The 15,179-nt window shown below is 33.4% G+C and overlaps 1 protein-coding gene across 3 annotated transcripts in view; it reads right to left on the reverse strand.

Moving 5' to 3' along the window:
- The window catches only part of LOC123718726 (adhesion G protein-coupled receptor A2-like), a 22,549-nt gene continuing 7,370 nt past the window's right edge, over nt 1-15,179 (reverse strand). For 2 of the 3 annotated variants that reach the window (XM_045675472.1, XM_045675471.1), the window contains exons 3-4: nt 5,008-5,172; nt 2,601-4,502 (exon numbers count right to left, since the gene is read on the reverse strand). In XM_045675472.1, coding sequence (XP_045531428.1) covers nt 4,419-4,502; nt 5,008-5,172 — 249 coding nt within the window. In that variant the 3' untranslated portion in view covers nt 2,601-4,418. Of the gene's footprint in view, nt 1,652-2,246; nt 2,472-2,600; nt 4,503-5,007; nt 5,173-15,179 lie in introns of those variants that run through there. The other variant, XM_045675470.1, reaches the window with a different exon arrangement.

A 15,179-nucleotide genomic window follows, 5' to 3' on the forward strand; every position in this document is an offset into this window, starting at 1 on the left:
TATGCAATATGCCCACAAAAAGCTGCAGTTAAATCCGTCAACGCTGTTTGAAAAAGGCTTAATTCAGCCTAACTAGGTTTTCTACAAACGTTTCGAATTATACTATAAAAGCGATCGTATTCGTCTACTCGCATTTCAAAATCTTTCCCATAAGTATAGTCATTTATTCATACGATGTAAGGTGGTGTGGCAACACAGCGTTGTTGTACATAGTTTACTTTACAAACGCTAGAAGCTTCCGTGTTTTAGTTCCTAATACGCTCACAGAACGCCGACTTTTCCATACACAATGTTAATACGACCGCATTTTAAACTGAGTAGTCGGGCCACGTACTTTGTTTCTTGAAGAACTTTGTGACATTTTTCTGATTCGGGTTACAACACATCTCAGGGATGAAGTTGCTACTATCTGGATACGTCATCATTGAATGGTTAGATCTGTTCTGCTGTCTGTGTAAGACAACAAGATTTATATTCGGGGATTTTCCGTTATAATTTTTAGAAGCATCCTTTTGTAAAGTTTGTCCATTGAGTTCTGCGCCAGCCTTGAAGGTGCCACTGTTTGTTTGTTTTGGAGTTTGTTCTGTAAGAGCTTCTGCTGCTGGATCTATTATCGTCTGATATTTGGGTAACCTAAGCATTGTTGGGATTCGCAGATATATTTGTCTGATTTGCATCAAAGACGCTTCTATTCCTGTAGCACTATTTACTCGACTGCACGTAGCAATGCATTAGCGACCACTGCGCTCTGACTTTACTGCGAGCGAAGAAAATAATAAACGTTCCTAAAATGGTCGCGCAAACAGCGTAAAGGATAATGTCCTCCTGGTAAGGTAAATATGCTGGCAACGGCCTATAGACAGTAACTCCGCCACACGCCACACGCCCCATACTGCAATGTATGGGCACAACACAATAACTTGAGCTCGTAACTATATTATGGGTGTATGTTCCACATCTTCTGTCACGGAATCGACGCCCGATTTGATACTTCGACTGTCCGCCTCGTTCGCCTGATTTGGATACCACATTTCTAAATCGACATTCTCTGTGGCCTGAGTGCCTTCCGACAACTGAACATTCGTGTTCCTTATAGTGCATCGTATAAGGAGAAATAGAATGGACAAAATCATGAGTAAAATCACCCCCGGTATGAATAAAGCGCTCAGCGCCGGAGCGGTGCTCAAGAAACATTGAGAATATCCAGCATAATCTTTCATATTGACTGCCCCAGATATTCCACATACGATCAGCGCTATGCCCCACCCGACTAAATACAGGCCTAAAATCGGCTTTTGCACTGGTATATCCGGCGGTATTTCGTCTTCCGGAGTCCTGACCAGGCCGTGGGTTTTCATGACCCATTTGTACATGTTACTGGCCGACATAGAAGGTAGCATAGAGATAGATAATGGATCAAAACGCCCAGAATCTGGCAAAGCATGACGTCCTCCGTCTGGTAGATGCCTAAAGTGTACAAGAAATATAGCAACCCGATCGCAATCCAGGTGTTCATTACCGGTAGTATTATCAGTCCATCGCCTCGTGGCGTGTTCCCATACAGCAGCACGAGCTTCAACGCCGCCACCACACAATAGACGTACAGTTATTATTATGTGCTCTAGAAGCTCGCCCCGGATAGACACCTTATCTGAAATCATATATAAATATAGGTAAATAACTTTTGTCCCTCGATGAAAGATTGATTTTTATTTAATAGAATATGTAAAGATTATTTGTACCACGTGAAATATCGTCAAATTAAAATCTTTCTTAGTAAGTTTAAAATTCATTAAGTATAAAATAATAGAGAGAGAGAAGTCTTGGCCTAGAGGCTTTAGTGTGCGACTCTCATCCCTGAGGTCATAGGCTCTATCCCCAGCTGTGCACGAATGGACGTTCTAACGTTCTAAATGCGCATGTAACATTCGCTCGAGCGGTGAAGAAAAATACTCTCGACGTGTCAGGAGGCTAATCACCTACTTGCCTATTATGATTGACAAATGATCATGACACAGGCCAAGAAATCTGAGGCCCATACCTAAAAAGATTGTAGGGCGACTGATATATTAATATTTTATAAACTAATAAAGTTAGTCGAAGGATAGCGAGCAATGCTAATCATTGCAGAATTATCAGAAAAAATAATAATTTGTGAGCCTCCTGGCCTGGTTCTATAAAAACCAACAAACACACAACACAACCTTATTTATTTAAAACATCTATCATTGTTATTCAAAACTCACCCAATTGAAATCCAACCACCGGCGATGTTATTTCCATATTCATATCATCACGTTTAGTACTCCGTCCATAATAGTCCTTTGACCGGTGACCCCTGATGCTACATTCGTCCATACTTGGAAGTAGCGGGAATAAGGAATGCAATCCCGACTTGAGATCGTGAATTCGAGATCCCGCGCGAGTAGAAATATCAATCCTGCGGGACCCCGAAATTTTCGGGGTCTCGTCTAGTTTAAAAAAAACACATGACTGAATACGATGAAAACTTCATGTTTGTGATAGTGAGGTTAATTCAAACAAAATATTATTTGAAAGAAAACAAAAGCCTTTATCCTTTAATATTACTAACTAAACAACTAACAATTTTAATTACATGAACATAACCAAAACAAAAGTAGGTATAACTCAAGGAAATTAAAAAGTAGTTACGGGTGATTTTGAAAGTAACTTCTTAAGAAGCACAGTGTATCAAGAGTGCTAATTGCTAACCGGCATCTAATGTCCGTTGCAATGTATCCAGCTGCTGAGAATGCCCTCTCCGACTCAACACTTGTGGGCAACAGCGTGACTAAGCAATTATATGCAAACTGCAAAAATCTTCCCCTTGTTCCTCCACACTCAAATAAATCCATTTCTTTTTTTTATTACTGACTCTAATTTATCTAACCTTGTGGAAACACGTGTAAAAGGACGTGTTTTATACACTCGGTGAGTTTCTTCTAATTCTTCTTGAAGTGTTTGTGTAGCAGTAGCACTTAAATTCAATTCCTCTGCAATCATAGAAAGTGACAAGTCTTCGTTTGACTGTCGTATTAATCTCTTCTTGGTTTGGTTCCTTACGATATAATCGTGTGATTATATTTTAATTTCTTTCCTTATGAGATATTTGCGTGGCAATTGGGATGTTTTAAATATTGGAGTGAGAGAGAGATGAGTTTTATAGGTCTTCTAGCTTTCGAATAATGAACCGCAACGTATGTTCTGCAGTAACTAAATCAGTATCTCGACGGCATAGTACCTCAATAGCCAATTTCACTGGCTGAAGTGTATTTTCCAAATCTATAAAGACATTATCTTGATCACGATCTCAACGTGAATCTTCATACGTGAAAAAATAGTCTGAATTGGAACTAAGTGAGAGGTCAACTAGGGTTATTGCTACACACTGCTTTATTGTATTGTATGAACTTATCATGTTGCCAAGGCTCGACCAACGTGTCTTGCAGTCAATAACCAGCTGAATTGTTTTGCTAAACTCTTGCTGAATATAATTCTGAAGCATATCATTCTTGGTAGGAGAATTCCTAAAAAGTTTAACGCATTTTCTTAGTTTCGATATAATCAGATCTACTATCATCATAATTATCCGGATTGTCGTACAAGACTTCTGCCTCCTCCGCGCTGCGATTTGTGTTTAGTTCAGGGTCTTCAAATTCTTCCTCTTCATTAGATTCTACATTCTTTTTATAAATGACGTCCGTTATACCTAATTGTACACCGTGGGCGTAGCAAAGCTGTTGTAATGGTTCAATTAAGCGACCAACTTTCTTCATGACGCTGGCTCCATCGGTCGTTATACCGACTATGTCGTTATCAGCTGAACACAATACTCCGATGAGATACTTCAAAAAATGCGCGCTAGTTCAATATTGTATTAAGTAGGCTGACTGTTAATAATTGTGTGTTCATTAACATTAAAAAAGCGCCAATTCATTCCAGATGTCCATTCATCTAACATGACTCTAAACCTATAGTCTTCATTCTTCAACTTCAAAAGAACTTCCTTCACTTTCATTTTGAGCATCGTTCCATAATTCATTACAATTTGTTTGATTGTATTTCGTGAAGAAGGCAATTTGAAATTGTTACCTTTCGCAACAAAAAGACTATGTCTTCGGAAGTACAATATACTCTGAATGGCAAACCATCTTCGGCTATGATTCTGGTAATCATTAACTCTTTATTTATGTTAGCATTCGATGGAAAATAATCACTGATTTTCTTTTTCTTCTGTGGTGTTTAGTAATTTTCACGACCTTCTGATGTAAATTGAGTCTCAACATCGACAATTACTATAGTAGACGCTGATGACGACGAAGGTAGTGATAAGCTATCTGGCTCCCGCGATAACTATTCCGCGGGATCGGGATTGCATTCCCTAGGCGGGAATGAAATCATTCTCGTAGAAAGAAACAACTAGTTCTTGTGGTTGAGTTTGCAAAAGTACACCCGCGTCTGTCGTGCTGTACAGCAGGGATCTGAAAGACGGTAAAAACACTGCTCGCTAAAATATACGTAGGTAAATAACACAACAATTAATCAAGAAAGCTGTTGTAACAGCATTTATAATATATCCAGTAATTTATAATTCACTCAAAATAGTCGTATGGGGTGAAAATATTTAGTCTAAAAAAATTCATTTAAAATTAATTTATGGAAATAGATGATAGAGGAAGAAAGCTAAGAAAAAAAGATAATTAATATTTCATTATTTATTTATAGAGTACTAACAGAAAAAGAAAAAAGATAACACAGGTACAAAAGATTTTCTTTTTTAAATTGTTGTATTCATGAAACGTATTAATAGGAAGGTTACGTGAAGCGAGAGCAGCTTGCGGCTGTTCTGCCTCCTCCCCTGTAAAATCGCCTTAAAACTTTTAAAATACACTCAATAAGAATAAACTATACTAACAAGTCTTAACTCTGAGGAATCAGCAGAGCAATATGAATTGTTCTATAGAAAAAAAAGTTTTAGTCCCGTACCTGCACACTAGCGTGTATAGGTGTATATGTGACGGTGAGTAATGGCGCCACAGTCCTGTTAGTTGTGGAGCAGTGAAGCCTCCTGTCCGTCATCCTGCTGTACCACACACACGTCACTCTACTTAAACCTTCACGAAAGCGAAAATGCTCCACCGCCAGCTTTTTCTGTATAAGACAATTATAATTTTATCGGACCACTGTCTAATTTGTCAATTAATTACAGCGTAGGGAAAAATTGACAAAGATAAATAGTGCTTTAATTACGTGCGTATACGTATGCGTATAGTTGTTTAGTTCTAATGAAGCATAGAGTAAGACAGACATCAAACAATAATTAAAGATGTGCGTATTTAATGTTCTTAAATCTAACCAAAAGGAAATGTTAATTTAATTCAATCTAATAAAATTGAGCGATAACATTAGTTATTTTATGATTTTTGCGTGTAGCGGACCAAATAAGTGTCTAAGAAAACTTAGTCCTGTCGGATCTGGCGTAGATGATAAATTTTACCTATTTTAATTAACCTAATTTAATTCTATGAAAAAAGAGGACACCCACCAGAAACCTGGAATAAAATGGATAGCGGGGCAGGATTAGAAAATTGTGGCGACGAAGAGAGAATGTGGCAGAATTTGGAGGAGGCCTAACCTCCGTCGGAGATCGGGTAATAGTGTAAAACATAATAGCATGGACTTAATGTGGTACTCGAATAAAGGCTATTTTTATTTATTTACTTTTTTATTTTTATAATTCTATGTTACTCATTGCTAAAGGCAATACCATAGTTTATACTCTTGGTTAACTCCGAACGAAACTGGGGTTTCAAACGGACCTATACGCAATGAGCTAATGTTTTAATAAAATTATTAGGCAGAAAATCAGTTTATTCTGCTAGACTTTTTATTAAACTAAGAATCATGAATTAATCATTAACTTTCGTCGCGTCGCGAGAATATTAATAAAGCGATGTCTAATATTGATTGGAGATACTATTGATGAACTGACAGATAATTTTTATGTAATATTAAAACAAATAATTTCAAGTTCTGTTCCTAAACCCCGGAGTATTGGCAGAATTAAATTTCCTATTTGGTACTCCAGCTCTTCGATACTTATAATAAAAGATAAATTAAAAGCTCACAAGCGTTGGAAAACTTATAGGAATCCAAGAGACTACGATGAATTTTCGCTGTTAAGCACTAGACAGAAACTTGTCTCCAAAAAGTGCTTTGATATGTATGAGAAGAGTATCCAAAATAATTTGAGTAAGGATCCCAAAGAGTTGTGGTCAAATCTTAGAAATAACCGCCAATGTAGCCCAGGCCCAGCCCCTAACACAATGTTTCGCGGAGATGAAGTCTACTATACAGAAGCAGAAGCTTGCGAAGGGTTCAACATGTTTTTTAAAAGCGTTTCTCAACTCCCAGTTGATAATTACAATCTTCAACACCTACCTGAATCCGATGATATATGCAACCAAGTAATACTGACTGAGGATGAAGTCTGTAGAGAGTTGAAATCTTTAAATATTAATAAAGGTTGAGGCAGTGATACCTTCAATTTTTCTACAAAATGATATAGACAACCTCAAAACCTATTTACCATAAATATGTTTGTCGATAGGTCGCTCAATATATTCTGTAGTTTTCCATACATTGTTCCTATCCACAAAAAAGGATCTAGAAATAAAATAGAACATTATCCACCAATTTCGATTCTAAATTCGTTTGGCATTTGAATTATTTGAAAAATTAGTTAATAAAACGTTTAGTCCTCTTATCCTAAGACAATTACCACAGCAGCAGCATGGTTTTACCAAAAATCGTTCAACTGTCAGAAACCTGACCGTTTTTACCGAGTACATATTAAAGGGCATTCCCTTCACACAAATGAGAACAAATTGATGCGATCTATACGGACTTCGAAAAAGCTTTCGATCGGGTCGATCATGTCATTCTCCTACATATGCCTAAGGATCTATACAGATGGTAGATAGATCATATACTATGGTATCGATAATATAAGAGCACATTTATAACTGTGTCATCCGATGTACCTTAAGGGTCTATTCTGGGTCTGTTGTTGTTTAACGCTTAACTATATCATATAAAAAGTTGTTTCAAGTATTCAGAATATCTCATGTTTGCACATGACAAAAAATATTTCTAAAAATTAAATCTATAGATAACTGTGTCGACTTCAACAAGATCTTAGTAGATTGGAAATCTACTACAAAAAAAATAAACTATCCTTAAATATTGGAAAATGAGGTAAAATTACTTTTAATCGCAAACATAATATAATACAATTTTGTTATAAAATAAGAGATACAACAGTAGTTGGGATTCCCGGCGACTGCCTCACATCAGTTCCCCAAAAACGTAAAAATCATGGTAAGCCAAACCTAAAAAAAAAAATTGTACTCTACCCCCACTAAACAAGCCGTGTGGAGTCGAATGCACTCACTCCTGAAGTGATAGCTCTAACCGTTCCAGAGATAGCTTTCCCAAAACCCTTGCTAATTACTTACTAATCACCACCTTATCAGCTACGAATGCATCGTTATCTACTTTCCTACATTCACTAACCCGATCTATGGCTCTAAAAGAAAAATAGAATAAACTATGTCTAACCTAACCTAACCTACGGGTCTAAGAAAACAACAATAAATATACCTAACCTACATTAACACCATTACCTATAATAAAATTAGATGTAAGGGTTACATATTTAAATAAAACATTTTTATTCCAGGTATTATTATTTTATTTATATGTCCATTATATTTCTATACAAATTTACTAGCACCGTATCATTGTTCTCTGAGTCACACGTAAAATTTCTAAGGAAGTCTTCTAATCTCATCCCCCTGAACTTGTAATATATGTATACCAAACAGTACTCTCCGCACACCGCCGATAGGTAATCCTGAACCGTAAGGCTATTGTATCTCCACATGCAACAATTCCTCCTTAAAAATCCTTCTATTGCTTCAATAGGTTTACGTCCAAACGAATCAAAGTATTCCCCAACTCTTTCAACGTTTATATGAATAGCCACCCAATGAGACCCCGGCTGTGAATCAGGGTCAAGATTGCATATGATAAGTGCTGGCACCTGAGCATACATCGGCAATCGATTTGAAGGATATACGTTGCTCTGGAGGCTGGGATGTATTCTACGAAGACTCATTTGCACTTCTAGTGTGTTCATACTTTAATATGCGTTTACTCCCCTACTCTTTCACTCTTTTACTGACTACATTTATTACTATCAATTCATATTTGTACCAATGTATTTAAACACACATAATATGATCTCAACATAAGTAATGAGTCTCTTTGTAAAAAAAGTAATGAAGGTAAATAAAAACCATGTCATATCCGATTACATTATATTTTATTATTCTTAATATCATAATAATTACATAAGTGATTGCTTAACTACTATAATCCACACATACATTTCTGTTCTTATCCATTTCTATAATATTTGAAAACTCTGCGTAAACTACACAGTTAATTGTTTCAGTCAATGCGCTCTCGAATCTTACTTCCATTCTTACACTACCATGGCGTACAAGATTCCAATGCACATTAGAGTTAGCCGACAAGTCAGGTGTTAAATCAAAAGCTAGTAAACAGTACCCATTTGAATATTGCTCCCTCGATATTCCATTACCTTCGTTAAGAAAATGTATACCGGTGCCGAGTACAGGGTGTGGTATGCGCTAGTAAATACATCGTTTGGAAATGATGGTTGTAACGCTTTTGAAGGTATCTGTTGACCATCTATATATAGGCTAAATGAGCAAATACCAAAATTTTCAAATTTGAAAGGATTTTTACCATAACTACCGTTGAATGCTGTATTATTTACAAAACCTATAATACATCTCTTAGGAACCTGTCCTAAAATATACTTCAAAAGTAATGAAGGTTAATAAAAACCTGATAAGGTTATTGGTTATTGTTCTTAATATTATAATAATTATACGTATATGTGGTTGCTAAACTACTAGATACACACATTTCTGTTCTTATCTATTTCAAAAATATTTTAAAAATGCAATGACTATTAAGATTGCAAAGGGTATTTAGAGTGCCCTTTGTATTTATTATCCACATTTTACTGATAGGTATGGATACTTGTTCAAACATGCAGTCGAGTTGAATATCGTAACTAGATAATGATATCCATTACCAGTCTATATAACCCGATACTTGTAGAAAGATTTAGTATTGTGCTCTAAGTTCGACAAAAGTGAAGTGGTTGAAAGTTTGAAATAATAAACAACAATGGAGGTAAGTTATTTATATTTTTTAAATTTGGTTTCAGTAAATTCTTTAATAATTCCTATTTATTTTTTGAAACGCATTTTGATTTATTTATGTTATATTACAGTCTTCATACAACCTGAAAGATGTGGAAAAATGTTTCAGACCATATAATTATTATAATTTATCTGATGATGAAGAAGAGGTTTTAAACATAACAGAAAATAAAAATAAGAAGACCAATCGTTTAGATGACTTTTTTCTTCAAGAACCTGACCGGAAGAAGAAAAAAACTAAACTTTCTTCAAATGTTGGCCGTGCAGGGAAGGAGGGAAGCATATCATATATATCGACTGATAAAGATGATGGAATGGACGCTGACATACTTGTGAAAATGGAATTATATAGTTTAAAAAAGTTGAAAGAAATCCCAGTGGCACAACATTGGAAAAATGCAGATATTCGTGTTAAATATTACATGAAAAACGATTCCAACATTGATGTTCAGATAAAGGATATTGTATACAACATAACAAAGGGGATATCCGAGGAAGATAGTGTAAAACGTTACAGTTTTAAAAATTAGTTTCATTTAGTTTCTTCATGCTTCAGATTTTAATATCATATGTTTATATAATTAAGTAATGTTTCAGTTTTCCACTAGTATAAATACTATGTTACATTGTACAAAGTCAATCATTGTGCTTTTTGTTGAAGACCTTTGCGCATTAAGGTTAAAAGTGTGAGACAAAAAACAGTTGTGAAACGAATACATATATACAATGTCTCAAGAATGTGTTAGTGTTTTTTTTCATGAAATGGATCATGAATTTGAAAGCTTATCCATTGATACAATTGAACTTTTCAACGTTTGTGATGAAATAGAAAGAAATGATTTAAATCACCCATTTTATGATCAAAGAATGATGGTGCTATGTGATGAATTCGATGGGAAACTGTGAGTATATTTAATAATCATATTATATATATATATATATATATATATATATATATTTTGATTTCTCTATTCGCATTTCTAACAGTTAAATATAATAAAATTTGTATTCGATAGGGTTGATCAAATGGGTCGTGGAACCTAAAGGAAAGCAGCTGTTGATATTAACTCTGCTGACATCAAAAGAATAAAATCTGGATCGAACATGCATATTTCACGGTCTTCACAAGAGCAATCAACATCGAATGAAGGTAATAATTTTAACATGAAATTTTGCTGTATTTGTAATAGAAATGTTTCCAAAAAATATTTCGCTAATCATCTAAGGAGCAATGCACATAAAAATAATGTAAATAAAATACAACATTCAATAAAACCCAATGTTAAGATAATTGAGACTGCGTTCGGTAATAAAATAATAACCTATAGAGTAACTTCAGAAAATCAAAATGATTTACAGTTTGAGACACCAGAGTTATTTCTTGCATCAGTCAAAGATACAATATTTACAATAATAAATAAATCTATAGAAGATCATACAATTTTAAAAATAAATTTCTTTTTCTATGGTGACTTTGTTCAGGAGACAAAAAATATTAACAATACTTTTGATTTCCAATCAATGAATTTTATTCTTTGTATTGGTGATGATTTAAATATATTTTATACAACTCTCACGAAATCTCTAATAAACTATATTAATTCATTCGAGAGAAAGGATAGTGGGTGGAGTCTGACATTTTTTTTTACATTTGGATATGAACTTAAATCAATTTAACCCTTTAAGAGGAAAATCCTTTATTGAGTTACCACATGATATAAAAATAAAAAAAGCTGTGATCAATGTTAAAAACACTGATGACGCATGTTTTAAGTGGGCACTGTTATCTGCTTTATTTCCAATTCATAAGAATTCGGATAGAGTATCATCATACACCAAATTCAGTCATAAATTAAAGTTCGGTAATATTAAATTTCCAGTTAAATTAAACGATATACACAAAATTGAAAGTCTTAATAATATAAGCATTAATGTTTTTGGGTTAGAATATAATGAACAAAGAAAAAAACATTGTATTGTTGGGCCATTGTATTTTACAAAGAATAAAATGCAGACTCATATAAATTTACTATATTTGACACAGGGTAAAATCGGTCATTATTGTTATATAAAAAATATGTCACGATTAATAAGTAGTCAAGTTTCGAAATCCAAGGAAGCTATATATCTATGTGACTTTTGTTTACAATATTTTTCAACATCTGAACGTTTAAATAACCATGAAATAAATGATTGCAGACATATTTGTACACAAATACCAAGCTTAGATAAAAATAAAAGAAATTGGTGGGGTGATATTGTTTCTGAATGTAAATTAAGTTTTGATAAATTTCAACGTAAATTGAGGCTTTTTTAAGTCCTAATGCTAAGCATCATGTTCAAACGATCCTTCAAAATCACATACAATAAATGTACAAAAACATAATGTGTATAGTTTTGGATACTACACTAAATGCTCATACGATGATAAATTGTCTAAATATGTAACATATACTGGTGATAACTGTGCTTTAAAATTTATGGAAATACTGAAAGATAATTTGACAACAATTGTTAAAAAAATTGGTTTCCAAAAAGTTGCTAATAAAATATCACCAATACAGCAAGTTATACTTAGCAAATCTAATCATTGTTATATTTGTGATAAAATTTTGTGTGGGAATTCAATGATTTACTACGATTTGTTTACTGGGGAATTTGTTGGGGTCATACATAAAGTTTGTTCAGAAAAATTTAGAGTACCTTACACTATACCAGTCTTCTTGCACAATTTAAGTCATTATGATGCACATTTTATCGTACATGCCTTAAACTTTGATGAAGGTCAGGTAGAAGTTCTCCCACAAAATAAAGAAAAATACATATCATTTTCAAAGGTTTTTCAAAATCAATAACAGTAATGTAACTTTACGTTTTGTGGATTCCCTAAAATTTTTACCCGGCAGCTTAGATACTTTAGCAAAAAATTTAACAAAGAATAATTTTAATGAATTATCAAAATGCTTTTAAAAAAAGGTGTATTTCCATATGAATTCATTAAAGATTTTGATACTTTAAACTACAATCAACTTCCAGGATCTTCCACACTTTTACAGTACTCTTACAGATTCCATTATTTCTAATGAAGATTACAACCATGCCAAAGATGTTTGGAATCATTTCAATTGTAAAAATATGTTGGATTATTCAAATCTTTATTTAAAAACTGATGTTTTATTGTTAGCAGATATTTTTGAAAATTTTAGGTGTGTTTGCATTAAAACGTACGATTTAGACCCGGCTCATTACTATACAGCACCTGGATTAAGTTGGGATGCTATGTTAAAACATACTAAAACAGAAATATAATTACTTTCTGATATAGATATGATTGCTTTTATTAAATCAGCAATTCGTGGTGGTGTTTCGCAATGTAGCACTCGCTATGCAAAAGCAAATAATGTTTACATGTCTGACTATAATGCGAAAGATAAAGAGTCATTCTTAATGTATTTCGATGCCAATAATCTATATGGTTGGGCAATGTCACAATATCTACCTACAGGTGGTTTTGAGTGGGTTAGTGTTGATACAGATTTTAATGTTAGTTGTTCATCGGATATAGGTTTTATCTTAGATGTAGATCTGGAGTATCCGGTGGATTTACATGATAAACATTCAGATTTACCTCTTTGTCCAGAAAATATACCAGTTGGGGACGCTAAGGAAATTAGATTGATTCTAAACTTAAAAAATAAATCCAAATATATTATTCACTATCGAAATTTAATTCAATGTTTGAAAATGGGTTTAAAATTATTAAAAGTTTATAGAGTAAATTACCACCAAGGACTATCGGAATTGCATATGTTTGATGGTAAAAATCCACATTTGATTATAATAGATGACTTAATGAGGGAATCTGATGGTCGAGTTGTTGATATATTTATAAAAGGTAGTCACCATAGAAATTTGAGTGTTTTTTTCATAACCCAAAACTTATTTCATCAAGGAAGAGGACAGCGCGACATTTCACTTAATTCAAGTTATATTATTTATTTTAAAAATCCCCGTGACAAAACACAAATACGATTTCTAGCTAGACAAGTTTCACCGGAAGATACCAAGTTTATTGAAGATTCATATACCGATGCATCTAAAGAAGCTCATGGTTATTTAATGATTGATTTGAAACAAAACACTGATGATGCTCGCCGCATAAAATCTAAAATATTTGAATCTAGTAATTTTTGTACAATATATGTTCCTATGAAAAGGTATAAGTATCTTTGTAAACAGCCACTCTAAGTCAGTAATGAACCATGTATCAACGAATAACAACGCATAAGGAATTGTTATCAGCTTTACATAAATTAAAACCCAAACATCGTAGGATATTATTGAAGTCTTGTAATAATTAACTGTCTATGTGAATGTATTCACAATGTTTTACTAGGAAAAGTACCTTTAAAAGAGAATACAAAAACAAAATTAAAAAAAAGTTAAATTTCTTACGTAATCTGATCAGTAAAGGAAAAAGTTTTGAATACAGGAAAAATATATTAATACAAAAAGGAGGGTCCTTTCTTCCAATAATTTTGGGTACAATTCTAAGCACCCTTGTAAGTTGTTTTAATAAATCACAATGAACACAAAAAAATGCTTCTTGTTGAGCAAGACTTTATTGATAAACTGAAACATCAGAATGAAAATAAAGCAACACCGCAAAGTAGATTGGATTTAGAAATGGAAAAAATTATATCAAGTAAATTGGATGATCGCGAAAAATGGGCGCTTTATCTACAAATTTTACAAAGATACTTACATTACTCCATGGAAGAACGTCAACCTCAAGAAATAACAATAACTGAAAAGGTAATAAATGATAATACTAACGAAAACCGTAACGTCAATAATATAACTACTAGTGAAAATGAAAAAATGCTAAATGTTAAACAACCCCCAACGGGTGAAGACATCGCATATGGGTTACAACCAAAAGAAATATTAAAATTAATTACTAAAACTTATATGAGGAGGGGTGAATTATTGATGGATACAATAGTAAATAAAACAGATCAATTGCAATGGAATAAAATTGGAACAGTTTTCATTAGTGGACAAGAGATACCAGGGAGTAATATTATAGATTTAGTGAATGACATCTTACGACCCTCGAAGAGATCCGATCCAATCGGTTGGTAAATATTCGCCATGTTTTTAAATGATATAAATACACCGCTAACATACATTGGCAATCTGAAAAGAATCAAATATATATATCTGACCTTAATAGTAAAAATAAAACATTGATTTAAGAATCACCAACTGAGGTTTCTTCAACTCCAACACAATCTAAACACATCAACAAATTGAGAAACAAAATTGATTGGGAGAAATGGACCCCGTATTAGAGTTACATCGCATCTATTATGATATATCACATCCAGCTGGTTAGAGCAGTGTCAATAAGTTAACAAAGGCAATGAATGGAAAAATCTCAAAAAGTGATGTTTCGAAATGGTTGAAATCTAGTCTCAAGAAACATATACATTACATAAACCTAAAATCCATTATACATTACATAAAATCCCGCGTAATAAATATATTTAATCAAATATTAATGAATTGTGGCAAGCTGATTTAAGTGATTTAAGCATGACCTTACATACGATATAATGATGGATATAAATATATTTTGTGTGTTATTGACGCCTTTAGTAAGTATGCTTATGTTAGAGCCAAGAAAAAGAAGGATTCATGCACAATAAAAACGTGTTTTACTAGCTTCTTTGATAAAGCTAAAACTGTTCCTAGACATATTCAATCAGATAAGGGTACGGAATTTGTATCTAAGGATGTCCAAACTTATTTAAAACGTAAAAATATAAATTATTA

This window comes from Pieris brassicae, chromosome Z (genome assembly GCF_905147105.1).
Source record: "Pieris brassicae chromosome Z, ilPieBrab1.1, whole genome shotgun sequence".
In the NCBI taxonomy this organism is placed as follows: domain Eukaryota; kingdom Metazoa; phylum Arthropoda; class Insecta; order Lepidoptera; family Pieridae; genus Pieris; species Pieris brassicae.